Source organism: Rhinolophus ferrumequinum, chromosome X (assembly GCF_004115265.2).
Source record: "Rhinolophus ferrumequinum isolate MPI-CBG mRhiFer1 chromosome X, mRhiFer1_v1.p, whole genome shotgun sequence".
In the NCBI taxonomy this organism is placed as follows: domain Eukaryota; kingdom Metazoa; phylum Chordata; class Mammalia; order Chiroptera; family Rhinolophidae; genus Rhinolophus; species Rhinolophus ferrumequinum.
This window is the reverse complement of record NC_046284.1, coordinates 21,965,891-21,986,591: the sequence shown is the minus strand read 5'-3', so window position 1 is coordinate 21,986,591 and position 20,701 is coordinate 21,965,891. Positions and strand designations below refer to the sequence as shown.

At 37.5% G+C, this 20,701-nt stretch overlaps 1 protein-coding gene across 1 annotated transcript in view; it reads right to left on the bottom strand.

Annotated features, from left to right (window-relative positions):
* The window catches only part of GPC3 (glypican 3), a 441,123-nt gene that overhangs the window by 199,417 nt on the left and 221,005 nt on the right, over positions 1-20,701 (bottom strand). Inside the window, exon 3 of the mRNA XM_033119596.1 lies at positions 1,938-2,632. Within this exon, the coding sequence (XP_032975487.1) occupies positions 1,938-2,632 (695 nt within the window). The remainder of the gene's footprint in view (positions 1-1,937; positions 2,633-20,701) is intronic.

The window sequence follows — 20,701 nt, the reverse complement described above, 5'->3', positions numbered from 1 at the left end:
AATAAAATTTACTAAAAAAACCTTTATGTTTAGAGCCCAATCAAAACCTTGTACTTAATCCCGTATCAGCTCCCTACCCTATTTGTTGTGTTTAAAAGCACTATAGAAGAATACAGGTTTTCAAAATCAATTGTGCTGCTGTCAAGTGACCATCAGAGGCAACCTTTAAACACTCCTACCATACCCTGTCTTCAATGTTGTCTCCTTATTTTTCCTCTTATTGAAGACATTTCCACACCCTTGTCACCCTTGCTCTGTGTCTGACATATAGTGAGCCCTCAATCAATATAAGGTTAATGAACATATGAGTGCACTGACTTTTCATTTTTTCTAGTTCTGTGAGATTTACTTTTGCATAAGGCCTTGAATTATAAAGCAGTCAAGGGAATAATTAGCCATCGAAGAACACTATCGTTAGAAGGGACATTTCTGTTCATTTTGCTATAAAATATTTTCTCAGCAAATGTCTTTTAAATGGCTAATATTGTGAATGGGGCAATTAGAGCAGCTCCATAAGTAGCCATGCTGTGGGTTGCATCATTTCTGTCCTCCTTCCTAGTTTAATTCACCAAAGAAACCAATTGCCCCTATCATTTTGTACTTCCATAATTCGAAGACAAGGCTAAATGGCCCGATCTGCCATCCATATTCTGGGTAAGCAATGGTTCAGAGTACATAGCAGTTGCACTGTTTAGAAGCTAAGAGCATGAGTCAACCAAGCCAACCACGCCTGGGTATAAATCTCAGTTTCTCCCACCTCCACTTAGCTAGCTTTGAGATCTCGGGGAAGGTATTCAACGTCTCTGAGCTTCACTTCCTCCTGTGTAAAATGGGGAAAATATTAGGGCCTATCTCATGGATTACTGTGAAATAATGTTATGCAAACTGACCAGCAGAGCACCTGAAATGTAGTAGGAGCCCAACAATGATAGTGGATTAGATGATTGTGCCACCTCCTTTTACAAAGCTGGCAGCATTCAGGAATCAGTCATCACCACCTAGTGGGCTCTGGCTGGCAGGTGTTGGCTGTATGTTCTGCTCTACATTGAAAAGTGGGTGCCTCCTATGGTTCTGAATATATGCACTCAAGATTTGCAGGTATAATAACAATGTTGGACTGAAACCAAGCAAAATGCTGCCTTACTTACAGAACTGTTCCATCCCCATCACAAATCCAATCAGGCTGACTCATATAATCAAAGCTGTAAAAAACAACTGTCGGAAAACATGTATGTTTTGCCTTGCTTATGTTCTTATGTAGGTTTAATTAGCGGGTTCTAGCTGGGTCTCCTGCATTTGAAGTCACTACTTAAAATAGGAATGTGATATATATGATTAAGAGTATTAGAGTGAAATCAAAATCAGAAAAATTGGTGATAAACTGATTAAAAGGAGATCTGATCGATTTCTGAACTGTGGATCTTCCACTGACTATAGCTGGGTGCCCTTGGGCAAGTTACAGTCTCACTGAACTTCAGTATCCTCATTTATAAAACGGAAATAATAGCTCCTATTTCACAGGGTTGTTATGAGGATTATGATAACTAACAAGAATGGTAACAGTAGTTAATATTTACTGAAGTCTTACCATGTGCCAGGCACACGTTAAGTTCTTTAACATGTTATTCCCTATGAAGAAGATATTCTTTTTATCTCCATTTTATACATCAGAAATATGAGGCTCATAAAGATAAAATGATTCACCCAAGTTCCCACAGCAAGCAAGTGGGTGGAGCTTAAATTCAAATCCAGGCATTATGACTCCATAACCTGTGGTCTTAATGTGCGCCTAACTCTGGGAGGTCATTCAGTCCTTCTATCATCCCTTCCCATCCTCTGATCTTTTTCTCACTTCTCTCCATGAGCACTTGCTACTGGCCAGGCTGCCCCACCCCAATAGGACCGAGTTCCTATGAAAACTGTAGACAAGTACTCACGGTGGTGGTCAGCTTTCCTCCATTCTTCTGGACATATTGGATGGAATCGTGGATAGTCAAAAAGAGACCAAGCAGTACATTCTCCATGTCGTAGATTCTGTACATGCCATTCACCAGTTCTTCAAGAGACAGAATGTATTCTCTCCAGTACTTGTCAATCTCCACCACACCTGCCATACAGCCTTGCATGACCACATTGCAGTAGCCACCACAAGGCTTAACCATCATCAGTCCTTGGCAGTAAGAGCAGTACCACATCCTGGTGAGCATTCGGCCACAGTCCTTACTGAACTTCAGGTGATCAGTTGTGTTGATCACTTCGATTCCGAGATTCAGGGCCTGGAGGAAGATCCTAGTAACTTGCAGTGACTTGGAAACCTGGGTCATAATAAGCTTGGGAAAATTTCCAAATACTTTCAGGTCACGCCTTGCACCTCGGAGGCACTCATTGATGTCTAAGGCTGACTCAGGCAGGCCCGGGTTCATTAGCTGGGTATAAATGACTGGAAACAGGCTATCAAATAGTTCATTGACCATGTCATCCACGTTGATATCAGAACCCAGGATGTAGAGAGACACATCAGTGAAAAATTCACTCACAAACTCAAAAGCTTGTGGAGTCAGGCTCGGATAGTTGTTTTTGAACATGGCATTGGTGTAGTTCTTGGCATGGCGAACGACAATTTCAAAGGCCTCTGTAAAATAAGAGATAGAGAAATGCCCAAAATTAAAGCATGAAAATCCAGGATGTAATTGAATTTGAGATTTCTCTATTGCTGTGGTGATTAAGGTCCCATTTGCCTTAAATAATTGAATTATATTCATTTCTGGCTTTGCCTCTACTCCTGCAGTTTCTTGCCCCTATAAATCAATTTTTCTTTCTGAGCATGAAGTCCAAACACTGATATGCACATAAATTCTTAAACACACAAATTATATTTCAAATGACAAAAGCCAGGATTCAGTTAACATTTCGGCCTCTCATGAAAATACTGATTAAAAATAGGCTAAATGAGAAGTTATTTTTTCTCTCTCTCATTGATTTATTCAGTTAAAGATAAATCGTATTATAAGACATTTCATTTTTGGACAGAGATAAATACTTGACAACAAACCATATACTATATAAACTCACATAACAATTTAAGCCTGTTCAGCCCTGGAGGAAAGGCAAGTTCCTAGCCAAGAATAAAAACTATCACAAATTTAATCATTTTTTGGTAGATTTTCCTCTAGATAACTTTAAAGGGAGTTATCTGACAGATTGCCAGACCTGAAAAATGGAATTTATCCCCTAAATGGGTATCTGGATGGAAAAAAAACAACAACAATCCATGCATTTATCCATACATTTGATATTGAAAATAACACCTCTGATATTTGCAAGCTGAACATCTGGAATGATAATTACTAGTAACTTCCTTGGTAAGTTCGGCTTCCAAATGCCTTGGAAGCCTTATCTACTCTATAGAGACTACGAATTCAGGATTACATCTGCTGCCCCTACCCCTTGGCCTAGGTCCAATTAGTGTCATTGGTTTGAGAGAGAAATTAGTAATGTCACCATCTCATTTTCTCCAAACTGAAGCACTCCAGATACAAATTATTCCAAATAACCAGAGGTCCACATTTATATGAGGGAAGAGAAAACAATAGGTTTTTCAAGAAATAAGACAGTTTAAAAACAAACAAAAATAACCAAGTTTCCTCAGACATTTAAAATTAACTTAGTACTATCTTTCATTTCCTTCCAAAGTGCAAAGGTCCATGACAGATGTACTCCAAATGATGCCAATTCATGAGCCTTGAAAATTCAAATTATTACCACTTCCAGACTACTTGAGGGATGGTATTCCAACAGCTCCTTGGGACCACTCAGTCCAGTATCTCACTCATCTGTGGCAGAAATGAACTCTAGGTTGTGCCACTACCATCTGTCCCAGATCCCTCACAAGGTAGAACATGCTTGCTAGATTCTTCCCTTGGGTTTATGACATGCCTGGCAATGTTTAGCAGATGCCAGTGAAATTCTACTGGGATTCCAAGCCCACTTGAAAAAGATAATCTTCATTTTCATCAATTGTTACATGTTCATTTGTTCGCTTTATTTAGGACATTAAGTATTCCTGGAAAGTTTATGTATCTCATAACAATCTCTTGCTAACCCCGTATGCTACTCAATTCTTGAAAGGTTTAATGAGGCCAAGAGATCATCTAGCACAATATAAAGGATCAGTCTATGAAGTCTTTAAAATCATCAGAAATTTGGAGATTTAAAACTACTCATTCATTTTAATTTCAGCTAGCAATCATTTCTTATATATCCTTAGGCTCAGTGGAAGGTACTAGGTGTATGTAAGTGCTGGGTAGATGGAGATAAATGATAACAACATCCTTGTCTTCAAAGTACTCACAAACTATATGGTTTAGCATTTACAAAGCATTTCCAAGTATATTATATCTACTTTTTGCAACAACCTTCTGTATTTGGTATTGCAAATCCCCCCTTTAAATTGAGGTTCAGCAGAATTTAGGCACTTTCCAGGGTCACACAACTGCAAAGTAGAAGTAGTCAACTTAGACTAGTGTCTCCCAGCAATAGTTCTACTCTAGCTGCCCTCGGCCCTATAGCCAACACACATAATTTCAAATATCTTTGTAGGAAAGTTAAGTTCATTTTGAAGCTCATTATTTTCCCATTGGCTTCTCCTCCATGAATGGAAATGTATTAGAAGAAATTGCAGCCGAAAAATCAACAAAGCAGAGTCTTCTTTCACCTTTGCCTTGGTGCAGCATGAGGTAAGAGAAGGAAGACTGCTGCTGTGATGCTACACTGTAGATCTCAATCATCTAAGCTACCCTAAAATGTGAATTCTCTAAAAGGCAAATTTCATCTCTAGCACAGTGCAATTGTTCTCTAATGTACAAGATATATGACAGTGAAATCCCAAAGAGTGTACTGCCATAACCTTTTTCTTAAGTTTCTGTTACTAGCACTGTTGAATCAATAGAAAAAGAAAATTACAAAAGATCATGAATTTTTCTGCAGAAAGAATAACAATGCATATTGCAGGGGGAAAGTGCTAGGGGTTCGTATCTAACCTCAAGCTTACATGTGCTCCCTGCTCCAACTTTCACAGCTCAGAATCCACTTAGCACATCTTTGGGTTTTGTCCAACCCCCTTACTTCTGTATCACAGGACAACAGACCAAACCATAACTGCTCAAGCGAAGGCTCCTTGGGGACTTATAGGAACCAACACTACGTGAAAAGTGATGCTCGGCTTGAGGTTGGCAAGTTGAAGTTTCATGAAATGAAGCCAAGGGCTAGAATTACTGCAAGGAAGTTCAGTTCGTCTTTTTGTTTGTTTTGTTTCTTTTTTTGGGGGGCGGGGTCAGATAATAATGTACCCTTAAAGCTAGGGGAGGTTTCCCTCCGTTTTTTTCCTAGAAATAAGTCAAGAGTTATATCCAGGAAAAATTGGAACAATATAAAATCAGAAAAATTGGCACTGAACCGAAAATATTCTAATTTTTGTTTTATAATAAAAAGATAAATTATACAGACAAATAATATCTAATAAATTGAGTAAGTACACATCCCTATATAGCAAGGTTTCTAGATTTGTAGATATCCCCAACACCATCCTGGTCACCACTATTTGGACACATTTTTGTGTTGTCAACATCCTCCTTAAATTATGGTACTCAAAAAGAGACACAATTCTCTAGATGTGGTTTGATATGTGAAGTGTGCAATCAGGCTATTTCCTCTCTTTAAAGGTTCAGTGACTTCTACTAGCCCCACCCCACCCCACCTAGTAGGACATAGAGCCGGTCACTGTAGCAATATGACAGTCTTTACTACTGTGTTTCCCCAAAAATAAGACCTAGCCAGACAATCAGCTCTAATGCGTCTTTTGGAGCAAAAATTAATATAAGACCCGGTCTTATTTTACTATAATATAAGACTGGGTATAATATAATATAATATAATAAATATAATATAATATAATATAATATTGGATATAATATAATATCGGGTATAATAGAATAGAATACCTGGTCTTATATTAGTTTTTGCTTCAAAAGACGCATTAGAGCAAATGGTCCAGCTGGGTCTTATTTTTGGGGAAACACGGTATTTGTTGCTGATGTTTCTGTATTCGGACCTATACAAAAAGAAATGTGTTTTCATGGCCTTTTCAGTAGAAGGCTGGATATTTTTAAAAAGGAGAGCATACTTGTAGTTGGAAGGGAGGAGTAAATGAATCATTGAGCTCCCATCAAGCCCTCAAGAATAAGATAGTCCTTATAGAAGCAGGTTACTTTTATTCAAGTCAGTTTTTCGAGCATTGTAAGAATGGCAAATACTTTATAAGAAGAACGTTTCAAATTCCTAGGATAAAAGCCACATAGTGGGTGGGGCTCGAAATAGTTCTTGTTTTCAAACACAGGTACCTTAATGGAAAAAGAAAACTGAATTCATAAGGTACCTGCAATGTACATGCCAGGATCTGTGATAAATTTGCTCACATATGTCCTCTCATTTAATTTTAACATAACCATGTGTGTTTGGAATTATTTTATTTGACTGGGGAGGAAACTGAGGCTCAGACAGGGGAAGTGAATCACACAAGGAAATACCTCTAGTTAAATGCTAGGGCTGGAATTTGAATGTAGGGCAATGTAACACCAATTGCGCCCTTACTAATTCCACAACATGCTTGAGTCTTGAAAACTAGATGTTGGGAGTTTCTGATCTCAGCTCCAACATATAAAGAGCTTGGAAGTCATCATTCTCAACAACAAGACAATAGCTTAACAAATTGAAAACCAGTGATTCTTCTTATATCCATCAGGGGATTGAGATCACAGGGCAAACTGCCACTCTGAAATCTGGGAACAGACAAATTACAGAGAATCATTGCTGAGATCAGCTTACCTGGAGCAGAAGCAGCTAGAGCCATAAACTAGTATGAACACTTAAATCGTAATTTCTACAAGTTGATATTTGAGGCTGAATACAGACTAGCTTGAGAGTTAAAAACTCCCGGGCCCCCAGTTCTATGGGTTCCCCACCCCATACTTCCATGGGATTTACCTCCAAAAAACAAAATTCTCATTGTAAAGATCTAAGAAAAGTCTCCTTGTTTTTCAGACAGGGGGAGGGGAAAAGTAATAATTTAGAAATAAACCAGGAGTGTTCCTATAACAAATGCCTGTCCAAGGAACACAACTTGACCAAAGCCTAATACCCGGGAGAAGGGCAATTAGGAAACTCCAGCCCCCTCTAGCCTTCCTGTCACACCTAAAGAGAGAAAAAATGCTGAGAAAAAATTTATGAAGGTCACAACCCAAAGATTAGGCCCACTAAAAGACTAAGATCATTCATAAGATTATAGACGACTTCCACCGCCCCCCCCCCCCCGCCCCGTACCTTATTACCAAAAAGACACAAGCCCTATTTAAGAAGAGTTCTTAGGGAAACCCAAAATAACAGGTGAGAAAAAAATAAAACAAAGACACCAGAGGAAACTAAACCCTCTGGCACCTATAGCTACAGTAAACATTAAATATCCCAGCTCCTAGACAGATTAACATAAAACTTCACACTACAAGTCTAATGACTTCACTTCCTATTACCCAATAATATCAATAATTTCAACAATTACAGGCCATTCTAAAAGGCAAGAAGCAGTGTGAAGAAAGACAACGCAATTATCAGAACCATACTTAGATATGGCACAGATTTTAGAGATATCAGGCAGGGAATTTAAAATAACTATTATTCATATGTTAAGGGTTCTAAGGGAATAAGTCAACAACAAGGGAATAAGTCAAGAATAGATGGGTAATATAAATACAGAGCTGAAAACTCTCAGAAATATTAAAATTCAATGCTAGAAATCAAAAACACAAACAGAAATGAAGTATGCTTTTCATGAGCTCATCAGTATACTGAAAAAAAGCAAGGAAAGAATCAGTGAGATTAAAGAAATATCAACAGAAATTTCCCAAACCACAATGCGGAGAGAAAGAAAGAAGAATAAAAAAACATACAGAAAAGAATATCCAAGAATTGTGAGACAAATTCAAAAGGTATAAAATGTATGTAATTGTAATTCCAGAAAGAGAGAATGGAGCAGAAGAAATATTTGAGGTAAAAATGGCCAAAATTTTCACAAAATTCATGATAGGCACAAATCCACAGGTCCAGGAAGCTCAGAGAATAACAAGCATGTTGAACACCAAAACACCTCCTCCGAGGCATAACATATTCAAACTTCAGAAAACCAAAGACAGAAAGAAAATCTAAGAAGCCAGAGGAAGAAAAAACATATAATCTATAAAGAAACAAGGATAAGAATGACATTGGAGAACTGACTCTGGGTGGTGAACACACAATGTAATGTATAGATGATGTAATACAGAATTGTACACTTGAAACCTATGTAATTTTACTAACAATTGTCACCCCAATAAATTTTAATTTAAAAAAAAGAATTACATTGAATATCTTATCAGAAACAACACAAGCAAGAAGAGAGACAAGCGAAATATTTATGTTTTGTTTCCAGAAAAATTACCATTGAAAAGGGACGAAGAAATAAAAATAATGGAAGAAATTTTTCGATTACAAAAACTGTTAAAAGCAGTTTTTCAGGAAAACTACATGGGGCAGAAAATCGGATCTATATAAAGAAAGGAAGAGCATCAGACAAAGAATGAATAAAGGTAAAATAAAATCCTTTCTTTTTTAAAAAATTGATCAAATATATAACTGTTCAAAGTAATAACAGCAACAGTGCATTTGGTGATTATCACATATAGATAAACAAAATGAATGACAGCAACCGGTGAAACGATATAGTATTGGAAGTGAACTTAGAATAGTTAAAAAATGTATCTTGAAAACATTAGGGGAAACACTAAAAAGTTTCAAAAAGAGGTATAATTGATATGCTAAGAGAGGAGAAATAATAGAATCATACAAAGTGTTCAGTTAAAACCAGAGAAGGCAGAAAAAAAGAGGAAGATTAAAAACAACCATAACAAATAATAAGTGCAATTAATATAAAGCAGTTACAAACATGGTGGATGTTAATGCAATTACATTACTAATCACTTTAAATGTGAATGGTTTAAATACACAAAGTAAAAAATAGAGACTATCAGAATAAATATTAAAATGAGACCCAACTATATAGACTGTCTATGGAAAACACATCTTAAATATAAAGATACAGATAAAGGAATGGAGACAGACATAACATGTTGACAATAAGAAAAAAATGGAGTAGCCAAATTAATTTCAGACTCACCATACTTTGGAAGATGGAAAATTAGCAGGGATAAAACGGGTTACATACAATTACATCATGACAATAGGGCCAATTTTCCAAGAATACATAATCCTTAATGTGTATGCACCTAACAATAGAGGATCAAAGAGAGTTCTGGTTAAGATGGCAGGGTAGGTAAACACTATGCTGGCCTGCTCTCACGACCACATCAAAATTGCAACAAAACTAGAGAACAACCATCTTTCAGAATCGCCTGAAGTCTAGGTGAACAGAAGTGCTGGCACAAGCCATAGTTCCTTTGTTGCGCTTTCCCCAGGACTTGTCTGGGAGAAAGCTGCCCCTCCAGCCGCCACCCTGAAGCCGGACAACTTAGTTTCTCCCTGTAGGTCCCTGGCCCCTTTCGAGCTGTGCCGCAGCACTGGAGCTCAGAGTGAGTGAATCTGTCAGCGAGTAAGTCCATGAGCTGTCCCTTTGAAAGGAGCACCTGGGACTCCAGCAGCCCTCCGTCTCACTCAGCCACAATCTCCAATGGTTTTCACAACCAGAAGTTATGAGGATATCTCTCCCTCGCACTGGAAACTTCAGCTGGGGAGCCTAGCATGGATCTGGGATCCCTCACTCCTCAGGGGTGACCGCCACAGCCGAGCTATCCCTCCTGATTTTTAACCGCCACATGTGGGTGTGGGACCAACGCATTCTGCATCTCTGCTCCTTTTACCAGTCTCAATGTGGCTTCTTCTGTATATCCTTAGTTATAGGACTGTTCTGTACTCCTAAAATCTCTCAAAGTTCCACAAATTCCAAATAAGTAGCATCTAACCTCAGCAAACACTATACATCCTCCTAAGGCCCCCCAAGCCTGGCACTAATGTCAGCAAGCCTCGGTTCACAGATTAACTTCTCCCAGGCACCTCCAAGTCCAGCAAAAGTGGCAACCATCTGCAGACCACTTTGTAGCTCATAACAAGTGGCTCCAGGCAGGGCCTGGAGGCAGCAGCTGAACCTGGCTTGTCCCAGAGCATCTCCCAAGAGGCACCAGAACCAATACACCTGGTGCTGAGCTTTAGACCACATCAGAGCACCACCCAACCACCTCCACAAAGGACACACCCAAAGGGCAAACTCAGTAGGCAACAGAGCCCCACTAAAGCGAATCCTGCCCCATAGGGTCAGGCCCTGAAAAACAGCTCCAACACTGTAGTCACAGCCAGTTGTCACAATAAATCAGCCTGGGGGTCAGTCCATCCCATTGACATGCAAATGGCAACCAAGGCTCAACTACAACAGGAGGGCACACACAACCCACACAAGGGACACACTTGGAGCAAGTGGTTCAGGTGACCAAGAGACTGCGCCACTAGGCCCCACAGCACACCTATAACATAAGGCCACTCTTCTAAGATTGGGAGAGGTAGCAGCTCTACCTAATACATAGAAACAAACACAGGCAGACAGCCAAAATGAGGAGACAGACAAACATGTCCCAAATGAAAGAACAAAACAAACAAAAAACTCCAGAAAAAGAACTAAACAAAATGGAGACAAACAATCTACTAGACACAGAGTTCAAACACTAGTTGTAAGGATGCTGAATGATCTCAGGAAGAACTTGATCAAAGAAATAAGAAACATAAAAATGGAGATAAAAAACATGAAAAAAGAATCAGTTAGAAATAAAGAATACAATAACTGAAATGAAGAATACATTAAAGGGAATCAAGAGTAGATTAGATGAAGCACAAGACTGAATCAATGATTTAGAAGATAAGGTACCAGAAAACACCCAATCGGAATAGCAAGAAAAAAATTTTTTTTCCTCGAACTAATAAGTGACTATAACAAGGTTGCAGGATACAAAGTTAATATACAAAAGTCAGCTGCTTTTCTATATGTCAACAATGATTAACTGGTATTTCAAATTGAAAACTGGGTAGTGAACACATAATGCAATACATAGATGATGTATTATAGAATTGTACACTTGAAACCTATGTAGTTTTGTTGACTATTGTCACCCCAATAAACTTTAATAAAAAAAAAAACCCACCAGAAAATAACAAGTGTTGGTAAGAATATAGAGAAATTGGAATCCTTGTGCATTATTGGTGGGAATGTAAATGGTATAGCAGCCAATGTAGAACACAGTATAGTGGTTCCTCAGAAAATTAAACAGAATTACCACATGATAAAAAAACAACAACAACAACAAAAAACAACACCCCACAATACCATTTATATTAGCACCAAAAACAATGGAATGCTTATGTGTAATTCTAACAATAGAGAGATACCCCTCAATATTATTAAGAAGCCAATTATTCCCAATATGATCTACAGAATCAATGGAATCCCAATCAAAATCCCTGCAAATTATGTTGTGGATATAAATACTGAAGTTTATATGGAAGGGCAAAAGACTCAGAATAGCCATCACAACACTAAAGAATAACAAAGTTGGAGGAGTAGTACTACCTGATTTCAACAATTCCTAAAAAGTTACAGTAATCAAGATAGATGGTATTGGTAAAATAATAAACAAATAGATCAATGGAACAGAATACAGAACCAAAAATAATGAACCAAAACAACAGACTCACAAAGGACAAAGGCACTTCAGTGGAGAAAGATAATCTTTTCAACAGATGGTTCTGAAACAACTGAACACAAATATGCAAAGAAATAAATCTAGATGCAGATCTTAAAACTTTCATAAAAATTAACTCAAAATAGATTGCAGACCTAAATGTAAAATGCAAAATTATGGAACTTCTACAAGATAACATGGAAGAAGTTTTTTTTTTGTATTAGTTTCAGGTGTACAAAACAATGTAATAGACATTTCACCCTTCACAAATTGATAACCCCCCTCCCCAAATCTATTGCCCCCGGAAATCATATATATCTATTACAATTCCATTGATCCTGTTCCCTTGGTTTTAGCAATAAGGTTTTAGATTCAACATCAAAAGTATAATCCCTGAAATAAATAATTGATAAGTTGAACTTTATTAAACTTAAAAACATCTGTAATGTTCAGAGAATGGAGAGAAAAAGCATCTGTTAGGAGAATGAAAAAAATAAGCCACAGACTGTGAGAAAATATTTGTAAAACGTATGTGATAAAGGAAGGACTTGTATCCAACATATACAAGAACTCTTAAAATTCAACAATAAGAAAATAAACAACCCAATTAAAAATGGACAAAACATCTGAAGAGACATCTTACCAAAGAATAGGTGTAGATGGCAAATAAGTATGATATGTTCAATACCATCATTAGGAAATTGCAATTTAAAACAACAATGAGATACAACTACACAGGTTATTCGAATGCCTAAAATTCATAACACTGACAATACCAAATGCTGACAAGAATGCAGAGCAACATTGCTGGTGGAAATGCAAAATACAGACACTTTGGAAGATAGTTTGGCAACTTCTTATAAAACTAAACATTCTCTTACCATGTGATCCAGCAATTGTGCTCCTAGATATTTACCCAATTGAGTTGAAAATTTATGTTCACACAAAAACCTAGACATGAATGTTTATAGCAGCTTTTTAAAAATAATTGCACAAAACTGGAAGCAAGCAAGATGTCCTTCAACAGGATAAGCAAACAGTGGTATCTATACAATGAAATACTACTTAGCAATAAAAAGAAATCAGCTATCAAGTCACCAAGAGAGATGGAGGAATCTTAAATGTCTACTGCTAAGTGAAAGAAGCCAGTGTTAAAAGGTTATACACTGTATGATGATTCCAACTACTTGGCATTCTGGAAATGGCAAAACTATGGATACTCTAAAAAGATCATTGATTACAAGGGATTCGGGTAGGGGACAGTAGAGGTAAAAGGGTGAATAGGTAAAGTACGTGGATTTTTAAGGTGATTAAACAGTTCTGTATGATATTCTAATGGAGGATGCAAGACATTATGCATTTGTTAAAACCCATAGAACTATGCAAGTCAAAAAAGTAAATCTTAATGTAAACTATGGAGTTTAGTTAATAATAATGTGTCAATACTGATTCATTAATTATAACAAATGTACAACATGAATGTTACTAATGTTCATAATATAGAAAACCGTGTGCAGGGGAGAAGGAGCAAATAGAAACTCAGTACTATCTGCTTGGTTTTTGTTTATATCTAAAAACTGTTCTAAACAGTAAAGTCTACTAATTGTTTTATTTTTTTATGAGTTTCAAGTATACAAAACAACATAGTTATTAGATATTTATATGCCTCACAAAGTGATAACCCCAATAAGTCTATTACCCATGTGATACTGTAGATACTGATAGTAACTACAATATTATTAACTGTATTCTCTATACTGCACTATATATCCCATGAATATTTTTTAAATTATAGTTGACATTCAATATTATTTTATATTACTTTCAGGTGTATAATGTAGTGGTTACACATTTATATAATTTATAAAGTGCTCCCCCCAATAAGTCTACCCACCTGATATTACACATAGTTTTTACAATATTATTGACCATATTCTCCATATTCTCCATATTCTTTACAGCCCCATGACTATTTTGTAACTATACCAATTTGTACTTCTTAATCCCTTCACCTTTCTCACCCAGCCCTCCAACCCCCACCTATCTATTAAATATCAGTTTGTTCTCTGTATCTATGAGTACGTTTCTGTTTTGCTTGTTCATTTTATTCTTTAGATTGGTTTTTGTACATGAATATACGTGAAATCATATGGTATTTGTCTTTCTCAGTCTGACTTACTTTACTTAGCATAATACCCTCTGGGCCCATCCATGTTGTCGCAAATGGTTAGATTTCATTCTTTTTATATGACATACAGTAGTAGCTCATTGTATACGTGTATATGTATCACCATTTCTTTATCCAGTCATCTCTTGATGGGTATTTCAGTTGTTTTCATATCTTGGCTATTGTAAATAGTGCTGCAGTGGACACAGGCATGCTTTTTTTTTTGAATTAGTGTTTTGGATTTGTGGGGACTGGACTTGTGGGGTCACAAGGTAGTTCTATTTTTAATTATTTTGAGGAACCTCCATACTGTTTTCCATAGTGGCTGCACCAATTTGCAATCCCACCACCTTTGCATGATGATTCCCTTTTCTCCACATCCTCATGAACATTTGTTTTATTGATTTATTCATGATGGCCATTCTGACAAATCTGAGGTGAAATCTTATTGTAGTTTTTATTTGCATTTCTCTGATGATTAGTGATGTTGAGCATCTTTTCTTATGTCTATTTGCCATGTGTATATCCTCTTTGGAGAAATGTCCATTTAGGTCCTCTGTCCAGTTTTTAATTGGATTGTTTGTTTTCTCAGTATAGAGTTGTATGAGTTTTTAAATAAATTTTAGATATTAACCATTACCTGATGCATCATTGGCAAATATCTTCTCCCAATCAATAGGAGGTCTTTTTGTTTTGTTGATGATTTCCTTTGCTGTGAAAAAAGCTTTGTAGTTTGATGTAGTCCCATTTGTTTATTTTTTCTTTTGTTTCTCTTGCTCAGGGAGATATATCATTAAAAATATTACTAAGGGTAATGTCTGAGAGTTTATTGCCTATGTTTTCTTCTAGGAGTTTTTATGGTTTCGGGTCTTACATTTAAGTCTTTAATCCATTTTGAGTTTATTCTTGCATATGGAGTAAAAAGGTGGTCCAGTTTCATTTTTTGCCTATATCTGTCCAATTTTACCAGCACCATTTATTGAATAGACTATCTTTGCCCCAATATATATTCTTGCTTCCTTTGTCATAGATTTAAATGACCAAACAGGCATGGATTTATTTCTGGGCTCTATTTTGTTCCATCAATCTATGTGTCTGTTTTTATGCAAATACCATGCTGTTTTGATTATTATGACCTTATAGTATATTTTGATGTCAAGTAGGGTGACACCTACAGCTTTGTTCTTATTTCTCAGGATTGGCATGGCTATTCGGGGTTTTCTAAAGTTCCATGTGCATTTTAGGATTATTTGTTCTATTTCTGTGGAAAATGCCATTGGTATTTTGATAGGAATTGCGTCGAATCTATAGATTGCTTTGCATAGTACGGGCATTTTAACTATATTAATTCTTCGTATCCATGAGCATGATATATTCTTCCATTTATTTGCATCTTCTTTAATTTCTCTATTCAAAGTCTTATACTTTTCTGAGTATAGGCCTTTTACTTCCTTGGTTAAATTTCTTCCTAGGTATTTTTTGATGCAATTGTAAATGGAATTGTTTTCTTAATTTCTCTTTCTGATAGTTTGCTATTGGTGTATAAAAATGTAAACCATTTCTGAATATCAATTTTATATCCTGTTACTTTACTAAATTCCTTTATCAATTCTAACAGTTTTTTGGAATCTTTAGGGTTCTCTCTATATAGTATCATGTCATCTGTGAATACTAACAGTTTGACTTCTTTCTTTCCCATTTGAATGCCTTTTATTTCTTTTACTTGTCTGATCGTTGTGACCAGGACTTCCAGCACTATGTTGAATAAAAGCAGTGAGAGTGGACATCCTTGTCTTGTTCCAGATCTTAAGGGAAATGCTTTTAGCTTTTCCTCATTCAGTATGATGTTAGCTGTGGATTTGTCATATATGGCCTTTATGATGTTTAGATATGTTCCCTCTATTCCAATTTTGCTTAGAGTTTTTTTTTTAAAAATCATAAACGGATGCTGGATTTTGTAAAATGCTTTCTCTGTATCCATTGATATGACCATATGATTTTTATTTTTCATTTTGTTAATGTGGTGTATCACATTAATTGATTTGCCGATATTGAACCAATCTTGCATACCAGGAATGATTCCCACTTGATTGTAGTGTATGATCTTTTCAATGTATTGCTGAATTCAGTTTGCTAATATTTTGGTGAGGATTTTTGCTTCTAAGTTCATCAGGGATATTGGCCTATAGTTTTCTTTTTTTCTAATGTCTTTGTCTGGTTTTGAAACCAGGATAATGGTGGCCTCATAGAATGTTTTGGAATACTTTGAAAAGAATAGGTGTTAATTCCTTTTTGAATGTTTGGTAAAATTCAACTGTGAAGCCATCTGGTCCATGACTTTCGTTCATTGGGAATTTGTTGATTATTGATTCAATTTCATTAGTAGTAATCGACTGGTTCAGATTTTCTGTTTCTTCTTGATTCAGCCTTAGAAGATTGTATGCTTCTAGGAATTTATCCATTTTTTCTATATTGTCCAATTTGTTGGTGTATAATTCTCGTAGAATTGTCTTAAAATTTTTTGCATTTCTGTGGTGTCTGTTGTCACTTCTTTTACATTTCTGATTTTACTTATTTGTGTCTTCTCTCTTTTTTTCTTGATGAGTCTGGCTAAAGGTTTATCAATTTTGTTTATCTGTTCAAAAACCAGGTCCTCAATTCATTGATCTTTTATATTTTTTTTAGACTCTACTTAGTTTATTTCTGCTCTGATCTTTATTATTTCCTTCCTTCTTCTCACTTTGGGTTTTGTTTGCTGTTCTTTTTCCAGTTCCCTTAGGTATAAAGTTAGAATGTTTCAATTTTTTCTTGTTTCATAAGGTAGGTCTGCATTGCTATGAATTTCCCTCGTAGGGCTGCTTTCACTGTTTCCCATCGATTTGGGGTCATTGTGGCTTCAATTTTGGTTGTCTCAAGCTATCTTTTGTTTTCTCCTTGATCTCATAGTTGACCAATTCATCGTTTAGTAGCATGTTATTAGCCTCAATGTGTTTGGGAGTTTTTCAGGTTTTATTTTGTAATTGATTTCTAGTTTCATACTACTATGGTCAGAGAAGACACTTGATAAAATTTAAATTTTCTTAAATTTATTGAGACTTGTTTTCCATAACATGTATTCCGTATGTATTCATGTATGTATTCCATAACATGTATTCCATCTTGGAAAATGTGCCATGCACACCTGAAAAGAATGTTTATTCTGCTGCTTTAGAGTGAAATACTCTAAGACTCTGTACTAAATCCATCTTGTCTAGTGTGCCTTTTAAGGCTCTTATTTCCTTGATGAATTTTTGTCTAGATCAGTCCATTGAAGTCAATGGGGTGCTGAAGTCCCATTCTATAATTTTGTTACTGTTAATCTCTCCTTTTATGTTGGTCAATATTTGTTTTATATATTTAGGTGCTACTGTTTAGTGCATAGCAGTTTACTAGGGTTATGTCCTCTTGGATTGATCTCTTTATCATTATGCAATGTCCCTCTCTGTCTCTTTTACAGTGTTCATTTTAAAGTCTATTTTGTCTGATATAAGCATTGCTATCTCAGATTTTTGTTTGTTTGTTTCCATGTGCATGAAATATCTTTTGTCCATCCCTTTACTTTCAGTCTCTGTGTGTCTTTCGATCTGAGCTCGGTCTTTTGTAGACAGCATATCCGTGGGTCTTATTTTCTTATCCATTCAGCTACCCTATATTTTTTGGAGCATTTAATCCATTTACATTTAAAGTGATTATTGATAGGTACATAGTTATTGCCATTTTATTATTCATATTTTTTATCTTCTTTTGTTTCCCCCCTTCTTCTTAAAGAAGTCCCTTTAACATTTCTTGTAATACCAGCTTTGTGGTAATGAATTCCTTTAGCTTTTTATTGTCTGGGAAGTTCTTATCTCTTCTTCTATTTTAAATGATAGCGTTCATGGGTAGAGTAGTCTTAGTTGTAGGCCTTTACTTTTCCTCACTTTGAATATTTCCTGCCATTCCCTTCTGGCCTTCAAAGTTTTTGTTGAGAAATCGACTTATAGTCTTATAGGCACTTCCTTGTGAGTAACTAGTTGTCTTTCTCTTGCTGCTTTTGGGATTCTCTCTTTGTCTTTAACCTTTGCCATTTTAATCATGATGTGTCTTGGTGTAGGTCTGTTTGGGTTCATCTTGTTTGGGACTCTCTGCATTTTCTGGCCTTGTGTGTCTATTTCCCTCACCAGGTTAGGGAAGCTTTCAGTCATTATTTTTTCAAATAGGTTCTCAATCCCTTGCTCTCTCTCTTTTCCTTCTGGTACTCCTATGATGCAAATGTTATTATGCTTGATGTTGTCCCAGAGGTCCCTATACTATCTTCATTTTTTTATTCTTTTTTCTTTTTGTTGTTCTGATGGGGTGTTTTCTGCTACTTTGTCTGCTAAAATGCTGATTTGATCCTCTGCTTCATCTTATCTTCTGTTGATGCCATCTGATATAGTCTTCATTTCAGTTATTGCATTCTTATTTCTGACTGGTTCCTTTTTTTATGTTTTCTCTGTCCTTTATGGTTATTATCTCTGCGTTGAAGTTCTCACTACATTCCTTAAGCATTCTTATAACTAATGTTTTAAATTCTGTCTCTGGTAGGTTGGTTGCCTCCATTTCATTTAGCTCCTTTTCTGGAGTTTTCTCCTGTTCTTTTATTTGGGGCATGTTTCTTTGTTTCCTCATTCTGGCTGCCTCTCTGTGTTTGTTTCTATGTATTATGTAGATCTTCTATGCCACTCAGTCTTTACCTGGTGGCCTTATGTAGTATGTGTACTTTGTGGTCCAGTGATGCAGTCTCCCTGGTCACCTATGCGAGTGTTCCAGGAATGTCTCTTGTGTGTGTTGTGTGTATTCTCCTGTTGTAGTTGAGCCTTAATTGCTTTTGGCACATCAGTGGGTAGGATTCCCTCTCAGGCTGACTGGCTGTGAAGATTGGGTTTGCCCACAACGTATGAGTTGCTGTGTGTGGGCTAACCCCTCAGAGAGGGTTCGCCTGAGCAGGCTCTCATGCCTGCTGGCCACTTGTGGGACTAACCAGGTAATCCTGCGGTGTGGTTTGAGGCCAGCCTCTGGGTATGTTGTTTCTGGTGCCTTTTGTGAGGGGCTCCTGTGCAGGCCAATTTCAGCCTGGCCTGTCACCAGGACTACCTCATAGAAGCTACAAAGCTATATGCAATTGGTTGCTATCTCTTTTGGACATGGAGGCATGTGGGGGTAGCCTGGCTTTGAACCGAGGCCAGCTGCCATCATTATTGGGTCTGGGGAAGCTCATCAAAAGGCCGATGGCCTTCCTAAGCTTGTTGCCACCTGCTGGCTGCCCATAAAGTTCAGCCACTGAAAGAACATCTTTAGGTGCATGGGCTGGCTGGCTGACCCTGTGTTGACAGTGCCCCTGGCAGTGCCACCCGAGTTGGGTGGGGCAGGGTCCCAGGGAGTCACAGGGTGTTGCTGATGGTTTTCACAAAGTTAATACAAATTCTGTTCTTGCGCCAGTGCTGAGTATGTGGCCACTCTGAAAATGGCCCATAGAACACTGTGGCAAGCCGCCGCTCACCATGGGCCCACAGATCTCTAAGAGCTGCCCAATAAAGGCTGCAATGCAAGCTGGGGCTGAACGCCCATCACCGAATATTTCCCAGGCTGCTGTGGGCTACCCACTGCTGTACAAGCCTCCTGCAGCTTGCGAGGCGGGGCTGGCTGCCCAGGAGCTGAGAGTGTCCCAGGCAATGATGCAATAGCTGGATAGGATCCAAGGGAGTTACCACGATGGTGTGCACATGAGCAGATTTGACCAGACCAATGCAATCTCAGATTTGGCCCTACAGGGGTGGGTTCAACACAGAAAAGATGGCGTCCTCCTGTAGGTTACACATGAGGCAGGCTCCACCCAGAGATAATGGCCGCTGTCCCTCTTGCCCTTGCCCTGAAATCACACAACTCAGTCTTTCCCTATATGTCTCTGGGACTTATCAAGTTGCTGCCCCTCCACTGGAGCCCAGGGTGAGTGCTTGCAAATGATCATGTCTGTGTACAGACCCTTTAAGAGGACATCTGGGTTTCCAGCCACCTTCCATCTTACCAGGATGGACAAACAGAATCCTCACTAATTTTAACTGCCAGATGTTGGGGGGACTCTCTTTCTGGCACAGGACCCCTGGGCTGGAGAACCTGGTGTGGGGCTGGGACCCTTCAAGGAGTACCTCCACTGCCAAGGTGTCTCTCCCAGTGTTACACCTGTGGGTTTGGGATTAGCCTCTTTTGTGTCTCTGCCCCTCTTACCAAGTTTTTATGTGGCCTCTCCTTTATATCCTTAGTCATATGGGTTCTGTTCAGCTAGTTTTCAGATGATTCTGAAGGCTGATTGTTGTATAATTGAGTTGTAATTTTAATGTGACCATGGGAGGCGGCAAACATAGCATTTACCTATTCTGCTATCTTGGAACTTCTCTGATTTTTCTTCGTGTGTGTGTGTGTGTGTGTGTGTTTAATGAGAAAAATTGGATCTTGAAAATTAGTCCTTGATGGAATCAGTGACTAGAACCACTGAAAAGTGTTAACTCACTCCCTCTTTTCCCCTCCAATCTGCTTTGACATTTCTTTCTTGAGTTAGGGAGTTTTAGCACATAATAAATACCATATGGCATTAATGTAATTTTAATTGGAAAAACCACCGGAAAAAGTTAATGGACCAAATCACCCA